General features: G+C 39.4%; 2 protein-coding genes across 4 annotated transcripts; one reads left to right on the forward strand and one right to left on the reverse strand.

Annotated features, from left to right (window-relative positions):
* Nucleotides 1–559: 559 nt before the first annotated feature.
* Nucleotides 560–3,652, forward strand: c1galt1b (core 1 synthase, glycoprotein-N-acetylgalactosamine 3-beta-galactosyltransferase 1b). Of its 2 annotated transcripts, none has more exons than XM_083529357.1 (5): nucleotides 560–639; nucleotides 1,278–1,460; nucleotides 1,536–1,968; nucleotides 2,074–2,293; nucleotides 3,203–3,652. In XM_083529357.1, exons 2-5 carry the CDS (start codon nucleotides 1,301–1,303, stop codon nucleotides 3,356–3,358), a joined length of 969 nt encoding a protein of 322 aa, XP_083385483.1. In that variant the 5' UTR covers nucleotides 560–639; nucleotides 1,278–1,300; the 3' UTR covers nucleotides 3,359–3,652. The 2 variants fall into 2 exon arrangements, with proteins under 2 accessions (XP_083385483.1, XP_083385482.1); XM_083529356.1 differs by having other exon boundaries at nucleotides 581–639; nucleotides 1,257–1,460.
* Nucleotides 3,653–6,223: 2,571 nt separating this feature from the next.
* col28a1b (collagen, type XXVIII, alpha 1b) lies at nucleotides 6,224–22,333 on the reverse strand. 2 transcript variants are annotated; one of them, XM_083529480.1, is made up of 35 exons: nucleotides 22,156–22,333; nucleotides 20,913–21,039; nucleotides 20,209–20,768; nucleotides 18,311–18,331; nucleotides 18,172–18,231; nucleotides 18,034–18,087; nucleotides 17,444–17,488; nucleotides 17,288–17,314; nucleotides 16,756–16,800; nucleotides 16,632–16,676; nucleotides 15,892–15,945; nucleotides 15,231–15,299; nucleotides 14,521–14,589; nucleotides 14,370–14,438; nucleotides 14,081–14,149; nucleotides 13,925–13,993; nucleotides 13,712–13,780; nucleotides 13,535–13,603; nucleotides 12,848–12,919; nucleotides 12,697–12,765; nucleotides 12,518–12,589; nucleotides 12,169–12,237; nucleotides 11,977–12,045; nucleotides 11,088–11,156; nucleotides 10,927–10,995; nucleotides 10,705–10,773; nucleotides 10,480–10,548; nucleotides 10,270–10,338; nucleotides 10,120–10,200; nucleotides 9,945–9,980; nucleotides 9,814–9,850; nucleotides 8,860–9,414; nucleotides 8,442–8,605; nucleotides 7,582–7,783; nucleotides 6,224–6,738 (listed from the first exon to the last, which is right to left on the reverse strand). In XM_083529480.1, the coding sequence occupies exons 2-35, from the start codon at nucleotides 21,031–21,033 to the stop codon at nucleotides 6,566–6,568; spliced, it is 3,459 nt and encodes a 1,152-aa protein (XP_083385606.1). In that variant the 5' UTR covers nucleotides 21,034–21,039; nucleotides 22,156–22,333; the 3' UTR covers nucleotides 6,224–6,565. The 2 variants fall into 2 exon arrangements, with proteins under 2 accessions (XP_083385606.1, XP_083385607.1); XM_083529481.1 differs by having other exon boundaries at nucleotides 7,582–7,780; nucleotides 22,156–22,332.
* Nucleotides 22,334–22,860: the final 527 nt, after the last annotated feature.

A 22,860-nucleotide genomic window follows, 5' to 3' on the forward strand; every position in this document is an offset into this window, starting at 1 on the left:
TTTAGGTGCTGTGACTGGGAAGGAAATTCCATGATGGTTAACACTCCAGCTGATTGTTTGCTTTCTAAATAACGTTTATGGAACTTGGCCTACATTTCGGCTCATTGACTTGTTAAATTGTAAAGTCGGACAATAAGTTCTTCGGTTTAGGAAGAGATCTTAATAAATGTTAATGTATGAAGACAAATACAGGATCAAACAAGCTTTTTGTTTTGAGGACATTCATTAAACCAGTTAATCCACATTCACACAAAATTCCATCATTTACTAAAAATTTTATTCGAAATAACTGATTCAAATTGAGATCATTAAAGGAACTGGTTGGAGAAGAACTGAGCGTATCCAGCGATAAACACTAGAACACACAAAGACCTGTGTTATGGCCTTTGAACGAATGAGTTGGCGTTCCCTAACAGGGTTTTATTATCCTTTGTTGTGAGATTATTTGCTTTGTAAGGTGTGTCTTGCCTTCTGATCACTTTTTAGCCATTACTTTTTCGGTGGCTCAACATTCCAGGCATGGGCATAACGAAGTGGTTTGTTTTTTTTGTTTGTTTGTTTTTATGAGGCACAGTGACTTTCTGACTTAAACCCACTCGGTCTCTTTTCCACCTGCTGAGGAGAAGCTTGACAAGCGAGGTAATGTTTCATCTTTACATTATTTCCCTCTTTATCTTTCAAATATACACACCGTCTAAAATCCTGTGACCCTCCAAATATCTAGAATTCAGATTTATTCCTGTTATAATAAGCTCATAAAAAAAATTATATTTAAAACTTTATATTTCATATAGTTTTTTTCGTCTTTTGACGCATATATAAATTTTTATTATTATTATTTTTTATTTTTTTTTTCCCTCTTAAGATGCCAATATTTTCTCTTTAGAAACTAATATTTCCTTTTTGAATTTTTCCTTTTCCTTTTTTATTTTCCTCTATAGAAGCATTTTTTTTTTTTACATTTTACATTTTTTACATCTCTTAAGTTTCCTCTTAAGTCTTTTTTTTCCTCTTCAGATTCACATCTCCTCTTTAGAATGTTGTATTCACTCTTTCGAATTACGTCTAGTCATTTAAAGTTTACGGTTTTAGTTTTAAAGTTTTTGTTTAGTTGTTTGCAAGTTTCTGTTTTTTTCATTAGAGCGATGTTTTGTCTTAAAAATAAATGTTTTGTCTTGAGAAGATTTAACATGAAAAAGGTTTAATCTTCCTTTTCAAATGCTTCATTTTTAAGAAAGAGTCGCTTCTGCCTTCAGAAACGTGTTTCTCCTCTACAGAAGTTCCAGTTTTCCTCTCTAGGATGCTGCTGAAACCCAGATCTGTATTCTGTGGAGCGTTCTTTGGCTTTATTGTGGTTCACATGTACCTGAAGTCTTGCAGTAAAATAAATGTAGTGTTGTACACTACCAAGGTTCAGCATCAAGTTCCAATCAAGGTTAACATCTCCATTGAGAAATCAGGTATGTCAAGTTTTACAGCATTTCGTATTTTATTCCTGTTTGCTTTTAACCGATGACTTTGGATCAACTTTCCAGATGAAGTCGCGAAGCAGCTGAGCTCGAAGCTGCGCATTTTGTGCTGGATCATGACCCACCCCAAGAACTTGGAGAGGAAAGCCAAACATGTCCGAGCCACGTGGGCCAAACACTGCGACACGGTGCTCTACATGAGCTCCACCAACAGTGACTTTCCAGCCGTGGGACTGAACGTGTCTGAGGGCAGAGATAATCTCTACTGGAAAACCATCCGGGCCCTCCAGTACATCCACACTCACCACCTAGATGCTGCCGACTGGTTCCTCAAAGCCGACGACGATACGTTCGTGGTGGTGGAGAACTTGCGGCGTCTCCTGAACCGACACGACACCGAGAAGCCCATCTACCTGGGACACAGGTTCAGGGTGTTTGTGGCTCAGGGCTATATGAGCGGCGGAGCTGGATATGTCTTAAGCAGAGAGGCACTTAGGAGGTTCTTTTGGATTCGTTTTGTTTAAATGCATTAGGAATGTTGCTGAGATTGAGGCGATCGGTTTTACATACCATGTGGTTTTCGTCTCTATGGTAAATAAACCAGGTTCGTCCAAGGTTTCAGCTCAGGACAGTGCACACACACCAGCCCGGTGGAGGATATGGCCTTGGGGAGGTGCATGCAGACCATGAAGGTTGAAGCTGGTGATTCGAGAGATGAGAAGTTGAGAGAAACTTTTAATCCCTTCACTCCGGACATGCACTTGCGTCCTCTAGACATCGGGGAGAAGCTGCCCTGGGGCTACAGTTACTATCCGCCAAAACAAGTACGTTTTCAGATACAACATCAATTTATGGTCATTAGTGAAAAAAGGAACCCTCTTCTTTAGCTGCATTTACACTAATCTGGACGTACTGTATCTCGAAACATACACACGTCTGAAAACACTGACGTCCCTGTACTGCGCGTGAGCAAATCGTTAGTGTTTCGACCCACGTAAATTTCCGCCTGCCGTCTATTTCGTCTCGGGTATCGTTTTCAGTCCACACATCAAATTTATCCAGTTTTTAAAAAGGTATGTTTTCCTTGACTGAAAATTCTGCCTCAGTGTGGATGGGAGGCCAAAACATAAAGTAGTTTGCTACATTCTGAAAAAAAGGGCTTCCTCAAGGCTCTATTCAGGGATAGAGATGTTTATGAACAATTTGTGATGAAGAACCTTTTGAGGGAAGACAAACCCTAGAAAAAAATCTAGAGTCCTCATTAGAGTCTTAATGAAGTGGATCTACTGGAACATTTCACCAAAGAGAAGAACCTATCAGATTTTAGATAGTGATGGAGGTGTTATAATGACCCAGTCGTAACTTGAAAATATCATAAGTCGAGACATGGCCTAGCCCAGCCAGGAGTCTTAAAGAATGGTGATCAGTATGGGGTACTGTAATTGTTTAAATTGTGTACTGTACCATTTTATATTATTTGTCAGATTCATTTGCACTACTGTAATGTATAAACTTTACAGTATGTATATATGTTTGTATGTGGTATTGTAGGTTGTGTGTGTGTGTGGGTATATAAAGGTGAGTGAGTAAACACTTCTTTTCTGAATGTTAACAATGTTGAACAGAGGTGTGACGCTTAACTATTTGTCCAGAGACAAGCTAGGTAAGATAGAGAGCGCGAGCAGATGTGTAATGAATATTTTCCTAACGTTACCCTGTGTGTGTGTTACCAGGGACCGGATTGCTGTTCAGATTACGCCATCAGCTTTCACTACGTCTCGCCTCACAGGATGTACGAGCTGGAGTACTACACTTATCACCTGCGACCTTTTGGATATCAGTACAGGTTTGACCCAGATGTCACGGCCAATGGCCCCGAAAAACCCTGAGTTTAAAAAAGAAATAAAGAAAAGTAGACAAAAAATATATTTTTTTTAATTAAAGACTATCTGGAAAAGATTTTATTGAAAATTTAAGCTCATTTATGGCTTACTTATTTATAACTAGAGCTTATTAATAAATGTATTTATTTGTAAATATGCAAAAAAGAATAAAGGGATATTTATATTTATAAAAGTTTTTAAGGAGCTCTAAAAACATCTGTATGAAAGAATGTAAAGGATTGTACAGTATCTGATACAGTGGATATGCATTGGTAAAAAAAAAAAGCCTTGTTTATCATCACCTTGGTTCTTGTACTGATTATAAAACAACTAAAAATATATGTTTTTAACATTACAAATCAATTACATGTTTTGTTTTTCTTTTCCACCAGTGTTGAGTCATTTCAAATCCTACCCCTGATCTGAACTCTGTGCAGTTTGCATGTCTCTCTATATTTGAGATTATAATAACCTTCACTCTTCAGGGAAGATGTTCCACTAGATTGTGTGTAGTGGAGATTCATTCAGCCACAATAGTGTAAGTAAAAGCAGGTAGTGATGTAGGTGAGGTGAGGAGACCTGGGATGCAGCCAGTGTTCACATTCATTCACTTCAATAGGGTTAATTTCAGCAGGAGATCTTCCACTCCAAACCCATGGAAAGCAGATCTTCATGGAACTGGCTTTGTTCACAGGCGCATGGTCATGCTGGAACATCTCCTGGTTCAAGTCAATGGAAATTTCATGCTGCCACATTCAAAGACGTCCACACAAATGTGTGCCTCCAAGTTTGTGGTAACAGTTTGGGGAGAAACCACATATGGCTGGAAAAGTCAGGTGTCCCAATACAATTGGAAAAATATAGTCTTGCTCTTGATAACTCCTCAGAATTGTTAACTAAAATAGCCACCACATGAACTTAGAATGCATTAGAATTTACCTAAAACACTTTTCAGGGTTTGACCTCAGCATTCTAAAGTTTTATCTGGAAAATACACCATCAATGGAGCATGATGTATTTAACTAATGTATTTATTTATTTATTTATTTATTTTTAATTGGAAATCCCTCAAAATGTTTTGTCTGCCAGCTAATCATGTGGATGAACACAAACCAATAAGCAGCCAGGGCTTTAACGTCTATAGATACGACAAAAAAAAAACAGATTTAAAGCACCAGTAATTCACTATTAGCAGTAGATTGTGTACATCCCAATACAAAGTTTCTATTTTTGTGTTTTTTTTGTGACCGAATTTGTGTTTTTTTTTCTTTCATTAAATTTTCATTACGAGAAACAATTTGGTTGAACATAGATTTCAGAATTTCATACAACCTGCTTTTGAATTTTTATATATATATATATATATATATATATATATATATATATATATATATATATATATATATATATATATATATATATATATATATATTAGTGTGTGTGTGTGTGTGTGTGTGTTAATCTAGAAGTAATGCAGAATCTTCACTATTCAACATTCAAGAGTTTGAACGAAGAGTTTTTATTTGCTTCATAAGTATTATAAGCTCGTGGCATCAAGGCACTTTAATACCTTTTCTCATTAACATACGACTCATTAACATGATTTAAAGATAATTAATTATTACCATATTGTTACATTGATGATTTATGGGAGTGAATACTTATTCAGTTCCAGATTAAATATTTGCTGAATCTTGAACACTATGACGTGAATGGGCATCGACGGTATATAAGGAAACTCGAAGATAAACACAACTGGATTTATTGGAGTAAAGTTGGCATGAGTGAAGACGTATATTGGGACGCCAGACTTTTCCAGCTATATGTGATTTGTTTTTCAATCTGTTACCACAATGTTGGAGGCTCACAATTGTTTAGGACGTCTGAGATGGAAATAGCAATGGAATGTTCCCATCACTTGAAATAGGAAACCAAAACCAGCATAACAATACCCCTGTACACAAATCCATGGTTTGGAGTAGAAGATCTTGACTGACATGTTCTAGAGCTTTGATCTTAAAGCCTTTTGAACATCTTTGGAATTAATTGGGGGAGGGGGGTATAAAGGTGACAGATATCCATATTAAGGTCACATATCCATTATATCGATGTTGGAAACTGTATATTGTAAGACAACCGTTTCTACAGTGGGCCTCATTTACCAATCTAACGACGTTTGTAAATGTTTCTCAGCAAATTCAGTCATAAATATGTTCATGGCATGGCTGAATTTATTTAGGCCACACCCACAAAAGATTATAAAAGGTAAAAAAAAGACAAATGATGCCTAAAACGTATGGCAAAAGCATGGATACCTGCTTATATAGGAAGGAACACCTTCTCCTTATATAGGGTGCCATTACTTTCTGCTGTAAAAGAACCTCTTTGAATTGTACTATGTACCGGATATAAACTTGATTGGATCATCCTTGTATAAAAACTCATTGAAGCTGAGCAGTTTGCGCTACAGTTTTTTTCTCGGTAGCTTCGGAGCATTTCGATGAAATTCTTAAAACTACTTGTTCAACCTCCACTTGTGCACATCATTAAAGCGATTATCAGATTATCGGCATCAGTTCAGTCAGTTGTGTCTTGGGGTAAAGAATTGCAAAGTGAATTGCATCAGATCAACCAATGACCAAATATTTCTCTATAAAAGGTCATATGTGAATCTCGTGAACCTTCAATTGACAGATCGAAACAGAAAAAATGGATGGACAACCAGGAAATGAATGAACAGTAGAACATCCCAGTAAAAGTGTGAATCCTGTCCGGTCTCTTACAATCAATATAAGTCTAATCAACAAGACTAAACATTTTAACTCTTGGGTTTATAAACAATGAAAAAAGGATTTGTTATTTTGATGGAAATGAAATCAGAAGTATTTTTATTTTTGAGAGATGGACTAAAGCTTTTCAGAAAGGTTCAGGCTTTTGCATGTAATCCATTGTGTGGTGCTGTTTGAGAAAATGCTAAGAATCATCCAAGAAACGCTCCGAAACAACTGAGAAAAACTGTAATGAGTCGATTTATATGTAATTGTACATAAATGCATGAGTGATACGAACGTTCTCTCATTCATATGATCAACTAATTTCTTGTGTGAAGGTTTGATAAATGAGGCCCAGTGAAAGCACCTGTGACTGCGTCCGTGTTCCTTTGGATCTTGTAACACTAATAAAGAAAGCGAGACCATCGAGGTCGGCGGTGATTTAGTTTACGACGCAGGATTTCCGGCACATGCTCTCCGTGTCAAAGCGATTACGGTTGCCACGGCAACCTCCGAACCAGAACTGAGCACAGGAGTTGGCCTTGGGCTCGTAATACCACTTCACGACGTACTCGCGACACGGCCCGGGGTCGAGCGGCTGCAGGCAGGCATCGTCTGGAAACAGAAAAATGTCACGACGGTTGTTTTAATTCTCATTCCCAATTAATGACTAATGTTACCAAGTAACTCGGTGTTGACCAAGTAAACAATATGCTTATATACACAAAAACATTTTTTACTTCCTGTCAGTCATTTCCTTAGTGGTGAAGTGTAAATATTAGTGTGTGTCCATAGGGAAAGTAGCAGTTTAAATAAGATTAGAAAGAAGGAAATGTTTCATATTTATAATGCAAATTAAAGCTGGGTGAAGTTGATGAAAAGGGAAGACTCAAATAAAATAATTGGATTGAAGATAATATTAAAGCAGGTGGTAGCTAAGTGGTTAAGGTATTGGACTTTGGCTCTAAAGGTTGTGAGTTTAACTCCCGGCCACACCAAGTTGCCACTCCTGGGCCCCTGAGCAAGATCCGTAACCCTGTCAGTGGTATGGATACGATAAAATATCAGTCGCACTTGAGAAGGGCATCTGCCAAATGCCATAAATGTAAATCAACATTCATATTAAGGGATTGGACTTTGGATCTAAAGGTCATCAGTTCAAGTCCCAGCCACACCAAGCTGCCTTTCTTTCTTCATTTCTTCCCTTGATGGTCATCGGACCATCAAGGCCAGCGGGGATTTATCTTACAGCGCAGGATTTCCAACACATGCTCTCCGTGTCAAAGCGATTACGGTTGCCACGCCAACATTCGAAACAGAACTGAGAGCAGTAGTTAACCTTGAGTTTGCTTTGTTTACACTCCTGGACTCCTGGGCCCCTAAACAAGGCCCTCAGTTGTGAGGTGACAATGCCCCGTCACACGCTGCAAATCACGCATCAAAAATCGAAACGTTTACCTTTGCTGAAGTCGTCCTGAATCAGTATTAGGCGTGGCTCGGGGGTGGTGATGGTGCTGGTGGTGTGAGGTGGTCTGTGTAAGGAATCTTCTGGATCAGAATGGTATGTGATGCGCCACAAATGCTCAAGACTGTTCAGGTCCTTCCCATTAAAGAATGGAGTTTTGGTGCTCTGTAAGAGCTCTCCTGATGCTTCTGGCTGCTTTATAACAAAACAATATGGCATTAATAACAGATTAATATCTGGCTTGAATATTATATTGTTGCTTTTGGTTTATTATTAAAGCAGTTTTAGGATTGTAGTATTTTAGGCAATTCTTTCAAGGTATTTTATTGTTACATGGACATTTTTTTTTTCAGCTTTTTCAGTTTTTTCGAAAGTGGAGGGACAGTTATACTTAACTATATGATCTCAATATCAAATGATGGATCATATCCATTTGGCATATCCAGTAATGATTTGGAATCATGTCTATCTGACTTAAAATAATTAAAAGAAGGCCATATGTCATGTTTAATGAAGTCATGTTTCCCGTCACATAATTGATAAATGAAAGCACTCCTATAGCAGATGAGACTAATCAGTACGCTCCGTTTCAATGTCTGGCAACGGAGATAAAAAGAAGTAAAACAAGAAACACCAAAAACACATGAAAAACTGCACTCTGTCGACCGCCGGCGAGTGTAAGGCATCTCACAAGGTCGGATGCGTTACATCCTGGCAGCGTCCCGAAGTATCGTACCTCGTATATGCAGCTAGGTTAGCAGAGAACTAACATTTATATGACACTTATTTTGCTTTCGTTTGATGTAGTCAAAAGGTTAAAGTGTGTACTGAGATATAGACAGATTGAAGCCACCTGTTCGGGGTCTGCTCTAAAGGTCGGGATGTACGTCCTCCTCGGTAGTCCCTCATCGTAGAATGGGATTCCGGGGGTTACAGGGAGAAGATCAGGGCTGGGGGTTTGACCGAACAAGCCATCATTGTTCTCACAGAGTTGAACCAACAGCTTACCCTCCAATGCTGAGGCAAAGAGAGCATGCTGTTATATTGAGTTTAATCTTCCTTAAAATCTATGTGTCTAAACTAAATGTGTAGCATTCGATTTGTCAGAGCTCAGGGTTACGATTTGTCGATTTACTGGATTATTCCTAATTTGCATACAATTTTCCTCATTCTAATTTAAATTGTGGCTCTGTGACAGGAATGTACATGAACAATCCCTATGTCACACGCTACAGGGAACGTCGTGTTACAATGCAAAATAGGTCCCATACCAGTGAGTGTCCTGAAATCACTGATCAGATAGACATGTTCCTCGTCCGGATCAGAGGCGATAAACTCCAGCTCCTTCTTAAAGCTCTCGTAAAACGGCTCGCTCTGATTGACCATTCCAATAACGAACATCTCGACGCCGCTGGCATGCACGTCTCGCACCACGTCCTCCAGCTTGAACACGTCCCGTCGGTCCATCTGGCCGTCCGTAATTAACAGTGCCACTTTCTGAACCCCAGGGCGGCCCGAGCGGAACAGCTGATTGGCCTGATTTAAGGCGCTTCCTGTGTAGGTTCCCTCCCCCATGTAGGGCATTTGGCGTACGGCGGATTTCAGCTCGTCGCTGGTCAGCGGTCGATGCAGATCACCGATCACCGTAGTAACGTGGCTGTACAGCACAATCCCTACATGCGTAATGTTGGGCCTGACAGACACACGGTCGATCAGGCTGTTCACAAAGTCCTTAACGACTTCGAAGTTGTCTGGACCCACACTCTCCGAGCTGTCGATGACAAAAACCAGATCCAGGGGGCTGGATCTGCAAGTCACGCCACAGCCTGAAAGAGGACAATTTTCTTACGATTGCAAAAATGGAAATATATAGCAGCCTGCCTTGCTAACTGTACAATTGAACATTTAACCACTAGGGGGCTAAGTGAGTTATTATGTAGCTACCAATGCTAAAGAATGAAAACTAAGTTACTAAGAATACTAACACTAAGAGCTTCATAAGCAAATTAAACAAAAACCTAATTGTTTATATGCATTAGAACAAATTTCCGACCGATCAGAAAAAAGCAGTGGCGCTATAGTGACAGTCGAAAAGCGTTTACAGACAGCAAAGTTTAAATGGTTGCTCAAGAATCCTCTGTTCCTATCCTTCATTCAAATTAATTTTGTCAGTCTGATTTTGGTTCAAAAAGTGCAAGTAAATAGGAAAAATGGAAACGTCTTACCACAAATGGATCGAATTAATTTAACAACTTCTTCTCTCTGCAAGGTAGAGGATGAGCAAAGCAATGAAAGGCACAAGACTCAGCTTAATTCAGTAATAAAATATAAATCTATGTGGTTCGATCAGACTTACAGTGAGACCAGGTTCTCCTTTGTGGCCTGGCCGACCCTGCAAAGCAAACACTTTTTAAAAAATGTATTCATCAAACAGTATTATACATTTATTAACTTGTACTGAGCCTGTACTTTATTTCCCCCCGTAAAATTTTCATAAATATTTACTATTCGCAAAAATGTAAGGTCCATACCACTGGACCCGTTTGTCCTGGTTCCCCTTGTCCTCCTTTGTCGCCTTTCCGTCCTCGTTCTCCAGAAACCCCACGGTCCCCCTGCAAAACGCTCCAACATTACAACAATGTCCATGTCTTAATACAAAAGAGGACATGAACTCTTTGTACCTTTTGTCCAGGTAAACCTTCTCCTGGGGCTCCTTTTGGTCCAACTAATCCCTGAAATCCATTCTCACCCTGGACCAAATGAACATGAGGATAGTCAGGGTAAACAAAGAGCTTTATCACGTTTTATGATCATACATTGTAGAATCATAAGAACAAGATATAAAGAACATGTTATAAAGATTTGAAGTGAACACTGGTAACTCGTCTTGCCTTTGGGCCTTGGATTCCCTCTCCTGTGAGCCCAGGTGGGCCTGGCGGGCCAGTCGGACCAATAGAACCCTGTAAATCAAATGAAAACAAATGAAGTTTTCACTGTTAAAATATAAAAAGTTAGTTTTCTATTTTCCATTTTTTTCTTTTACAACACAGGATACTGCTCATCATGTGTTCCTTATTTTTGTTTTGTTTTGTTTAGCGTTTGAGTAAATGACTAACCTTTAGGCCTACATGTCCAATTCCTGGCAGTCCTGCTGGTCCTGGAGAACCTGCAGAACCCCGATCCCCCTGAAACAGAAACAGTCCAAACTGGATCACACTTCATATCATTTTTAACTAAATCAGCATCTTTCAGTAAGTTTAAGGCCACACTTTTGATGTGAATCAAATACTGGAGTGGCAAAACACCAAACTTTGACATTTGGTTGAATTTATTCATACCTTAGGTCCTGGAAGGCCTGTCCCCTCTGGACCCGGCTGTCCAGGTTGTCCTTTGGGGCCTGGAGGACCCTAAAGATCACGTAATAAATATAATCTTAACGACAGCTGGACTATGTGAACAGATCTTTTGGTGATTATACTGTAGTTAGGTGTATATTTACAGGGGATCCAGGATAACCATCTCCCTTCAGCCCTGGGGGTCCTAGAGGTCCGGGTAGTCCTCGTTCACCCTTAATGAGAAAAATGATAAATAAATTGTGCTTGATAGAACAAACGTTTATTTTATTCAGGTCAGGTAAAATACATTTGTATTATGTTTGTAGTTTCTATTTTACAGAGAAATTAATAATTGTATACTTCAACTACATTTCACTTAGATTAATAAAATAATAACCATTGAGAAGTTTACTCGATCTTTTAGAATTTGATATCGGTAATGACTGCCAATAAGATCAGACATGTTATTATTTAAGGTTATATTTGTTAAAAAAAAGTCGCATCTTCGTCTTCGGGAAGAGTTTGGAGTCCACAGGAGCCAAATCTGGCGATTTATGTCCTACTACTTGGTGCAGAAGTGAGATCGTGTGGATGTTCTCCGACGATCATCATGCACAAGTTGCTGAATGGTTTCGACATTTTTAGGGATTGAGGTCTTTCAGTGATGTTCTTCTGCTCTTGATGCGTGTGCGCCACTCAACACCTCGAGCAACTCGTTGCAGCGTCGTCGTATGTCAAAGTATGTCATGTTGAACGTCTCTGCTGAAGTTTCACACAGAAATTCATGTTTGCTCTTTGTTTAAACTTGCTGTTCATGATGAAATCACAGACGTGGTAACGCACAAGGTCAGAAAGCACCAGTTACACTATTAATCTCAAAACTTTCTGATACCCTCATGTAATCGACCCATGCAACCAATACAACTGAAGCTACGTACATCACATGAGAAGACAATATATCTGTACATGCCCTCTGAGATGTTAAAGGTTTTGATGTTACTATATAGATAACTTTCATAACTAATTGCTTAAGAACACTTGTTAAAATTTGACCTTTGGCCCAGGAATCCCTATTCCTGTTTCTCCAGTAAGTCCTGGAAATCCGGGCAGTCCAGGATCCCCCTATCGAGAATACACTCAAAATTAGATTCCAGAATTTGGGATTATTTAACAAGGAATGAGATGCCATGTCCACTTAATTAACTACACTGACTGAAGGTACAGGTCACAGAAATCTAACTTTACCTTACTGCCTGGTAACCCAATTCCTGGAGGTCCAGTTGGCCCAGGAAACCCCAAAACTCCCGGTTCTCCCTGTAAGATGTAGGACACAATCCAAGTTTTGACTTGCATTCTGAAATGGGGTGAAACTACAAACTGTTTGGTATAAGTTTAACCATCCAGTCCTACACAAGATTTTCATTAAAATAGCTTTAAACAGCACAACAGTGACTGTCACATGACTCAATAACAGGACGACCTTGACATGATTTAAAGTAAATAAAACTACAAGTTTCTAGAAACACCCAGCTATAATTTATTTCGATTAGAACAATTTTACATAAATATAACCCTTCAATTTTTTTCTCCCTACCTTGGACCCCACTAGGCCAATCGGCCCGATGACTCCCGGTTGTCCTCTGGCTCCTCTCTCTCCTCGCTCTCCCTTTAAAAATAAGGCACATATCGTTTCAACAACATCGTCTACACTTTTTGTCCTAATTAAACTGTAATACAATATTAGGACCTAAGAATTTCAAACATCACATAAACCTTTTCTCCAGGTAGACCTTTACCAGGTAGTCCTTCTAGTCCTCTAGGCCCAGGAACGCCGGCTTCACCCTACATCAAGAAGATAATACTGTATATGGCCAAATAGTGCATTCTGGAGCTGGTTGTATATTCGTTATGTGAACATGCCAACCTTTTGTCCTCTCGCTCCGTCTTCCCCTGGAGCACCTGGCTTTCCTGGGACACCATGCAAGCCGAACTCACCCTAAATCAGAGACAGGTTAAAGGCTTTTCACTCATTTCACTCATCCCATCCACCAGTCAGCTCTTCCCAATTATAATACATCTACTAAGTTTGAAGCCATTGACTAATGTATTTATGATGGACAGGGGAAACAGAGTCGGCCCCTCCCACCCTGAAAGCATCAACAATAGTCCTTTCTTGGATTTATACCTGCAGACTGCTGTGGTTTGCCCTGTTGATCTCCAGACCATAGGAAGAATATGTTTTTCTGTCTTTACATTGATCAGACTTTACATTGATCATCAGATCATCTGATAAGGACTTTCCCCAACTAAATCAGATTCTTTTAAGATAAGGCCAGTAAATTTCACTTATCCTGAATTTCTTTAGCAGTAACTTTAAAATTGTCACCTCTTCAGTAAAAGTCAAGCTTGACTTATCATACCCTCACATCCATCTCCAGTCAAAGGTCTATAAGTTGACCATCCTTAAATGCATCAGGACGTAGAAGAATATCAAGAAATTACTTATTTACATGTTTAATTATGCAAAATACCTGAGTGTCCAAGTAATCTTAAGTCAAGACTTAAACCCAATTCAGACTCCCCAGTACTTTGTTCATCCTTTTTGTCCCACCTTGGCTCCTGGCTCTCCGACGCCTTTCTGTCCTGGTGGGCCACGTTCTCCCGGAAGACCAGGATCTCCCTGTGAAAGAGAAAATGTAGCATAGCCTCCACCTTGAGTTCACAGTATGAACTGCATTTTTTTTTTAGTTTCCATGCAATTAATTAACGTTTTGCACAAGGACCCTACCTTTTCGCCAGCAATGCTTATCCCTGGGATCCCTCTGGGACCGGGGGGACCTATCGGCCCCTGGGTTCCCTACACGTGTTATATTGTAGCATTGACATGAAAATCAAAGTATGAAAAAATAAAAAAGAACATATCAGATTAATTTCTTCATAACTTGATCCAATTTGAAGCATTTGTTTGAAAGGGTTCTTATTATATACAATATTTTGAGACCTTTTCTCCTTGAATTTCCAATCCAGGAGCCCCTATGGGTCCAGCTGGCCCAGGGGGCCCAACATTACCCTGAGAAATGTGCAAAGGAATGACATTTAAGATTTCATACCACTTTTACAGAACAAATAAAGATTAATAATTATTATTGTGTTGTACCTTTTCCCCCTTTAGGCCAAAACCTGGCAGTCCAGGTGCTCCGGTTGAACCGTTATAACCTCGTTCCCCCTGAGATATAAACCCAGGTTAGATTTTTTTTTATCTTATGCTGAGCTCAGACTTGAGCGTGGTAAGCAGTGGTAACAAGTGGCACATGATATAACCTTTAATGTGGTATAAGAATAAACGTTTATCATTTATTGAATTTTATCGCTAAGTGTTTCTACTCCCACCACTAGTGGGTGTGATCTAGAAACTGACGAGGCTGCATTCTGTATAAGTTGTTCACCTTTGGTCCAAATAGCCCTTCTCCTGGCAAACCGGGAAGCCCCCGAAGCCCCATAAGTCCTGGTGGTCCCTATAATTAAAACAATGCATTTAGCCTTTTATTATCAGTAATCAAATAAGATTAAGAAATTTTTCCGTGAGTTCCCGCTTACAAGTTGTCCCGGTTCTCCTGTTCCGATCGGACCTATGGGACCCTGTCTTCCGGGGTTTCCTTTGTCCCCCTTAAAATATTGCATAATTCAAAGTTAAATACAAGTAGTAGGACATAAAGCAGATCTTTTTTATCAGGTAATAAAATTTGATAGAAATCAATGTTTTTCTATGTAATAATTGTGGCCAGGATGAAAGGATAATATCGTCCTGCAAAGTGTAACGATCAAGCTGAAAAGAACTGTGGGGTGAAAAGCTGTGACTAGAATCTTGGGTAATATCACTAGTGCAGAAAGACAAAGTTTCAATGCAAGATTGTTCAAATCCAGCTTCCTTATAAAAGAGTCTCGTTTACATTCACAGCATTTGGCAGATTGCTCTGGATAAGAGCTGCGTTTTCGTTGACTGAAATCGCCTTCTTGGTGTGTACGAAAGGCCAAAACGATAAAAAAAAAAGTGATGCTTTGCTATGTCAGATGCATTGCCCTGTTCTAAACATTTCCATTTACAGTATATTCGGTAGACGCCTTTATCCAGAGAGACTTAAAGTGATCTCAGTCATACAGATGAGCAATTCAGGGTTAAGGGCCTTGCTCAAGGACCCAGCAATGGTCTTTTAAACGTAACGATACTTAAAAATATGACCTGAACCCCTAAAAAACTCATGGACTTTAATTTCCGACCTTTAATACAATAAATCGCATCAGTTCACCTTAGGGCCTGGAAATCCAACGCCGATATCTCCTCGAGGTCCAGTCGCTCCGGGAAGTCCTCGATCTCCCTACGTTCAGATTACACTTTAAGACTTTCAAACAAATTACATAGGAGGTCGCTAGTTTGTAGCTGGTGTACACTGATAATGTCGTCGACCTGATTTCGATGCTCTGACTAATAGCCACAGACTGCAAAATTGTCTAGATGGTATGAATGTCACGCTAACTTGATTAAAACGTTCCATGTTTTTGTTATAATTATAAGATATAAGTCTATATTTTAGAAACGTCTCTACACAAGTCTGTATACGACCTCAAAGACCAGCTGACCGTTTTATTCTATTTTGTGCTCGATGTGGGCAGATCTAACAGGGGCAATGAAATGTCTGTCCTGCTAAATTAAAAAGTACTACGCTGACCTTTACTGAGAATAAAGCTTCATTCACATTTAGCTTCCAATACGGTATGGAATATTCTCAAAGCACTCTTTGTGTCACACAGCGTTTTATTTTGGTATGGAAATCCCCTCCGAATAGCGACCGTAGATAATCCACAGATAAAACGTGTCGTGAAACCGATAATACCCGACTGTGTTGCGTGTTGCGTAACAACCGTAGCTCTATTCACTGCAAAAGAGCTTCAACAAAGTTTTGTTCTTACTTTGGGGCCCTCCTGTCCTTCAGGTCCTTCGTCCCCTGGTGGCCCCTGGGGGCCCTGAATAAAAGACAGACAAAAAAGTAATGACGTAAATAGTACTTTGAAGTATTACAGCATCTCCGTCAGTAGCGCATATATTGACGTCAGGAAGATGGAAGGATTCTCCAGCATCAGTGCTTTCTATTTCTCGGAGATAAAGTTGTAACTTGAAGTTTTCCTTTTATTTTACAGATTCTTTCTAACATGACTAGCTGGATTGAGGTAGGAACAACAACAATATCGAGGTGTGTGATTTAGCTCCATTGTTAGTTAGGATAAAGCATTTGTTAAACAATACCAAGCTTCTGGTTGCGATCGGTGTGTCATGAACGGATAGAAACGTGCGAGACGTATACGTTTAAGATACATTCTCCTGTGAAAAGATGTGTGTTTTATTTAACATTTATGAAATGAGTCTCCAGTATCAGTGCTTTCTGAGGACTCGGATGTTCAGACCTCGCTGCGGAATGTGTCAGACATGTCTACATTTTTACATTCTAAGTTTAATCCCGGAGAACTAAGTCTAAACCACAATGTCCCACAGCTCCGCATTCGGCGTGTCAAAACGCCCACTGGCACAGGATTACGAGTTTATCCTCTGCTCACATTCCATAAGTGCAGGACCGTGGACGGGTGCCATTACTTCTCCTAAAGTAACGCAGATGGTGATTAATGGAACAAGCTAATGATGGTTTGATATTTACCTGCTCCCCTCTGACTCCTCTGGGTCCTAGAGGTCCTTCAACGCCCTGAGAAGTACAATATTTCACTTGATTTTGTATTTTTAATCGTTTGATCTGTGAGGTGCAGTAGGTCAGAGAGATGTACCTTATTTCCTTTCAATCCAGGAGCTCCACATTGTCCTCTGTCACCCTAGAAGACACTCACATATTTAAGGATTACACAGGATCATTTAAGATTGTGTTTTTTAACAGTTTCTACAGCATTATGAGGACATAAAGCATGAGATGCAACTCTTGCAGATATTTCGAACATGTAATTACCAATACAACTGACCATTGTTCTTGCTCTCTGGGTATTTGGTCCACATTTATACAGTAGATGAAGTTTATTCCAGGGTGCTACCGAATCCTGGATTCCGATTGGTCGGAAGTTGTTTGTTAATATTCTTTATCAGCGTCATTATACTGTATTACTGTTACTATAGTAACAGCTTACATATGGGCTTGTGTGATCGATGTGTCACGTAAACGGATAAAAACATGGGATATTTAACATTTATGGAATGAGTCTCCAGTATCAGTGCTTTCTAACAGTCTGATATAAAGCTGTGATGTTTCCAGTCATCTTCAGGACAGAGGAGTTCATGCTTGTGTGTTGTAAGAGATAGAACTCTTACCTTATCACCTTTGTAACCAGGTCTTCCCTACACACACACACACACACACACACACACACACACACACACACACACACACACACACAAATAGCAATAGACACAGATACATTACTGTATAATAATCTCTAATGAGGACTGCAGTTGTGTAGGACTTACCTCAGGCCCATCTATTCCTGGGGGTCCTGCAGGTCCCGTGCCTCCCTGCGGTACGACGACACGTGTAATTCATTACCCATTATCACTCGTAATTTCACGTCTGGATTCACGCTTACACACTGTACTGTATTACATTATCTAGGACCTTCATAGGTTCTTAGGTTCTCTGTTGTGTTTTTTGGAAGCAACCTAAAGGAACCTAAATTACTGAACAAAACCATGAACACACCCTCATCTGCTATTTAAGTGCAGTATATTTAGTGTGTGTGTATTAAATTGTGTATCTGCTATCTGAGTACAGTATATTTAGTGTGTGTGTGTGTGTGTGTGTGTGTGTGTGTGTGTGTGTGTGTGTGTGTGTGTGTGTGTGTGTGTGTGTTAGTTAGATTGAGCACTAGCTATCTGAGTACAGTATATTTAGTGTGTGTGTGTGTGTGTGTGTGTGTGTGTGTGTGTGTGTTAGTTGTGTATCTGCTATCTGAGTTCAGTATATTTAGTGTGTGTATGTGTGTGTGTGTGTGTATTAGTTGTGTATCTGCTATCTGAGTACAGTATACAGTAAGAAACGCTAATGAACTCTTAACTCTGACCTTTACACCTTTGGGTCCCGGCAGTCCGTCGTTACCAGAATCTCCTTTTTTCCCCTAAAACAAACCCATGAAGATCATCTTCACTCCTCATCACCACTCGCTATAGAAACCACAAATCATTACTGCAGAAACACTCACAGGGTTTCCCGGAGCTCCTCGGCCTCCTTTCTCACACACACACGCTTGCACTCGTGGGCACTGGAAAACAGAACCTGGATATTAAGTGTGTGTGATGCGCAGTTTTATAAATCGGTAGTGAAAGTGGAAAAACACTTACATCTTTGTGGACCACTTTTTCCTGAAAGAAGAAAGAATATTTAGAGAAAATTGATTAGAAATAATTTTTTATTCGAAAGCACATTTTTTGCACTTATTATGAGTAGTAACACGTTTTATTATATATTTATAGTTCCTTTAATTTAATGAGCAGCCGATCAGGTTTACGTTTCACTGCAAGATGAATTCTGTATATAATTATGTTTGTGACAAATTACATTTTGAATCTTGAATTTGGCCCGGACAGGAAGTCCCTCTGTGGAACTTTCTGGAAAGCTTTCTATCTTATGTATGTGATTCAGATTTTCCCAAATCGAGAGGCAATCAATGACGACTCTACAGCCACCTGATAAAACTAAATTAGATAGTTAATATTTCAGAAAATTAATGAGACAAAAAAAAGCCGTGGCCTATTTTCACTGAAAAACGCAACACTCATAACATGTAGTAAATATTCAGACACAAACTTCTGTAACGTTTCGAGATGTATTATATTCAGCATTAAATTTCCACCATGTTTAGGTTCGTACAATGCATTTTGTATTTGCAAAAAAATTAAAATAAATCGTCCTTGAAAAAAATACAAATAATTCCTATTCGTGCCTGTTCAGTCCGAACATTGTTACATAATTACATAATGGTATTCGATTACATAACATTATGATGCATGTAATCATAAACATAGAATCTATCTATCTATCTATCTATCTATCTATCTATCTATCTATCTATCTATCTATCTATCTATCTATCTATCTATCTATCTATCTATCTATCTATCTATCTATCTATCTATCTTCTGTTATAATAACCTCCACACGTCTTGGACATTGTTCCACTTTCTTTTGAAGTTTTCTTGTGGACATTTGTGAGATTTCATTCATTTATTTTCATTTAGTAAAATTATTTAGTTTTTTATACCATGGTCTTAATGCTAGATTTTGATTGGGTGGGAATTCAGGCGTGAGTTCAGACCCTTGAACACGCAGCCAGTTTGCATTTGTCAGCATTCTAAATAAATGCGCTGATAATAAACTGCTATAACCGTAGCAACATCCCGATCCATTTCCATACAGTTTGAAACAGCTATTGTACACATTTCCTAACAACCTTAATGAGTTTGTGTATTCACTGTATAAGTGAATACGGTGATTTAGAAATGGCTCGAGGAGCAAGAAGAATTTGACAAACTTTAAAAAGGAAAAACGTTTAAATGAGAAATAGAGCGAAAAACAGCACTAGGAGTTTACTCCAACCGCTTCATTAATAGAGATGAAGCACAGGAAGCAGTTGGAATCCAGTCCCCTGGCTGTGGAATACCCCTTACTATATTCAATCTGAATAACAGAATGATATGTTGCATTCGGTTTCATTACTAACATAGAACAAATATTCACACAAACAGATTTTCTGGAACATTCCACCACACACTGCGCTACAGCCATTTGTCCACGCAGAGTTTTTTTTCTTATGTTTAACCCACAAGTTTGAGCTTATCGACACTCTCTTTTGTCTGCCGCTGATATTTTTTCTTCTCAGAATCTTTATTAATGCAAAATACAGCACAATCCATGCCATTGTGGCATCAGACTTGACCATTAATCCCAGACATTCATGTACATGGAAACTGTACAGGACTGAAAGCAAGGTCAGCTGTGGTACAGCCCCCCTGGAGCAGAGCTTGGTGGTGCTGAAGCTCAAACCCCACGACCTTCTGATCAGTAGCCTTAACAATTACTGATTATTCTATGTACATATCTCTTACGATGAACAGAATTTTTTACTATTATATTAAAAATAACGTTATGCTGAAAGATAAACACAAAATTCAGAATTCGTATGAAGAATGAAACTGACATTGTATCATGAAATTGTATCACCCTGCGCATATCAGCTTACAAGCTCCTGAAGGAGTCTCTCCTCCAGGTCTGGATCATTGAGGTTGTGCATGAAACGCTCCGCCGGACTGCTAGCCACTGCTCGGAGCTTGGCGTTGTTATGGCTGCCCTGTGACGACAAGCTGATGGTGAACAGCCTGATGTTGTGACCTTTGGCCTCGTTGGTGGCAGCCAGGATGTTGGGATTCCGTGGATGGTCGGATCCGTCGGTCATCAGCAGCATGACCCTGACGCTCCGGTCGTCAGTCTCACGTATGAAGAGCCCGGTGGCGTTCCCGATCGCGTAGGAAGAGTACGTACCTTGCCCGATGTAGGCCATCGAGGTCACCCCATTCAGAAAGCCGTCCAAACCGTTCCAGTCTGAGAAGCTCCTCACGACGGACACGGAGCTGCTGTACTGCAGAGCGGCGAGGCGGGGCATCAAGTGCCAGCCGTGGACCCGCATGTTCACCACGCGGGAGCCAAACGAGCTCGCAAAGTCCTTCTCTTTCTCAAACCGGTACAGCATGGCACTCTCCGAGCTGTCCAGGAGAAAGGCCAAGTCCAGCACGCACGTGGCCGCTGCTCAGGAAACACATATTCAGTCACAAAGAACACACGTGGGTGTTAGTGATTTTAACATCTGTTTCCATCTACAGGTTTTAAAACATCGAACAGACTGGAAATCTACTTATAAATGAGATTAAACACACGACTTTGGTTTACCGTTTCCATCTCCAGTGGTCAGGTTGTCCGTCTGTTTTTTTCTGGTTTGACTTCTGACGTCACTCAAAAGAAACAATGCCGCGAAGCACAGCAGCGTCACACTCCACGGCTTAGCCTTCATATTAATCTTAAGAGAGAAAACAGGTTAAAAAAAAAAAATGACAATTTTTATCGCGCAATCTTTGTTATCTCGCAATTCCTGGAAAGTTAGTTTCCTTTATCATCATCTCTTGTCCTTTATATAAAAATACACACAGTTTCTCATTTTGTCAAAGAAGTACCTGGGCTAAACTGCCCGTCCAAATACAGACAGGTGTGATATATACACACCCTTGCTGAACATTTTATTGGAAGCATCAAACTCAAATTAATATACAATTCAGGATCTGACTATAGTCTAAGCCTCAACTTCTTAACCAGAATATATATATATATAGTATTATATAGACACTTGACTTTTCCTTGGATGCCATACCATTAAATTTTTCTTTCACTTGAACTTGGAGACCCCAAACCAGTTCCAGCATGGCGATACCCCTGTGCACAAAGCCAACTCCGTAAAGATATGCATTACAGGGGTTGGAGTGGACGATTTCCCACTATAGAAACCTTCTAAAGAACTCTGGGATGAATGTGAACGCTGACTGCACCCCAGGCCTCCTCACCTCACCTACACCAGAACCCTACTTCACTAACACCCTTGGAGCTGAATCAATCTCCACAGATTTCTGCAGGCAGATGCCAAAATCTAGTGGAACATCTTCCTAGAAGAGTGGAGGTTACAATAAAATGCAAATGGGACTAAATGTGGAATTGGGGTTCAAAAAGCACTTATGGTCAGTTGTCCACATATCCTTTGGTCCATATTGTGTTTTATATATATATATTTATAGTAACAAATCTTAAATGGTAAATATTTTTTTTTCCCAGAAAAAGCAATAAATCTCTAATTGCAAAGTCAAAATTAATTCTTAACAATTAAATGATAAGAACATTCAATACTCATGATCAGTTTTCCATTACAATCTGTTTATAAGCACTTAAATGTATTATGATATTATATTGATATTATAATAAACTTGTAGTTATGATAGTATATGATATTATAATAAACTTGTGTTAGGTCAAAATCGGTGTTAAAGTCAGAACAGCACACATGCACAGGGCAGAGGAATAAAACCCAGAACATGATGCAAGTCATCTACAGAAGCCACAAAAAAACTGCCATCTGTTATTTTCTTACCTTTTATGTCATTCAGAAGCGAGTGAGTTTACAGCACGAATCCTGTCACATGCTCACACTGGTCTGACATGCTGATGGTGCAGGAGGTATCTCACTGTCCCTGTTCCGATCTCGGTCCTGACTGCTCCTCAACATCTTAATGGTTGCCAGATCATTGAAAACGCAACTCTGAGAGGATTTCAAAGGCATCCCTAACACGTTAGATAACAAACACACAAGATTTTCCTTCAGTCCAATAACTGAGTAAACAACTACCACTTTAATAAGTAATTATGGTCTCAATATAATAACTATAAGCACATTTAATAATACATTAAATCACAAAATATATATCATTCACTTTACATAAAATTTTGAATAACTTTGTACACGTGTCGAAACTTGAAATCAGATGGGCTCCAACACCTGAGGCAGAGGTTCAGGTCGGGTTCTACTTCCATCATCCAAGAACAGAAATCTACTACTATTACTGAACTCCTCTGCCTTCACCTCCAGCGTTCTTCTAAAACTTCTACAAACACTTTAACGCTCCAAATGAGCAAGTCGTAGTGAATAAACCGCGATTATAATATTAGATTTTTATTATAACAATATTATAACAATAACATCTTCTGCTTTGCTATCGACAGACAGGCCCAATGAGACCCCATAACACTTTGAATAACATCGAAAACGTAAATCGGAGACATTAGTGTTTACATTCAT

Source organism: Silurus aristotelis (genome assembly GCF_946808225.1).
Source record: "Silurus aristotelis genome assembly, chromosome: 25".
Taxonomy (NCBI): Eukaryota; Metazoa; Chordata; class Actinopteri; order Siluriformes; family Siluridae; genus Silurus; species Silurus aristotelis.

Coding starts and splice junctions, on each gene's coding strand:
- c1galt1b (XM_083529357.1), top strand. CDS start 1,301: ATGCTGCTGAAACCCAGATCTGTATTCTGTGGAGCGTTCTTTGGCTTT. Junction 1,969..2,073: donor AGCAGAGAGGCACTTAGGAG/GTTCTTTTGGAT, acceptor TAAATAAACCAG/GTTCGTCCAAGGTTTCAGCT. Junction 2,294..3,202: donor GTTACTATCCGCCAAAACAA/GTACGTTTTCAG, acceptor GTGTGTTACCAG/GGACCGGATTGCTGTTCAGA.
- col28a1b (XM_083529480.1), bottom strand. CDS start 21,033: ATGAAGGCTAAGCCGTGGAGTGTGACGCTGCTGTGCTTCGCGGCATTG. Junction 17,489..18,033: donor CGGGACCCAAAGGTGTAAAG/GTCAGAGTTAAG, acceptor GTCGTACCGCAG/GGAGGCACGGGACCTGCAGG. Junction 9,981..10,119: donor CAGGACAAACGGGTCCAGTG/GTATGGACCTTA, acceptor TTTGCTTTGCAG/GGTCGGCCAGGCCACAAAGG.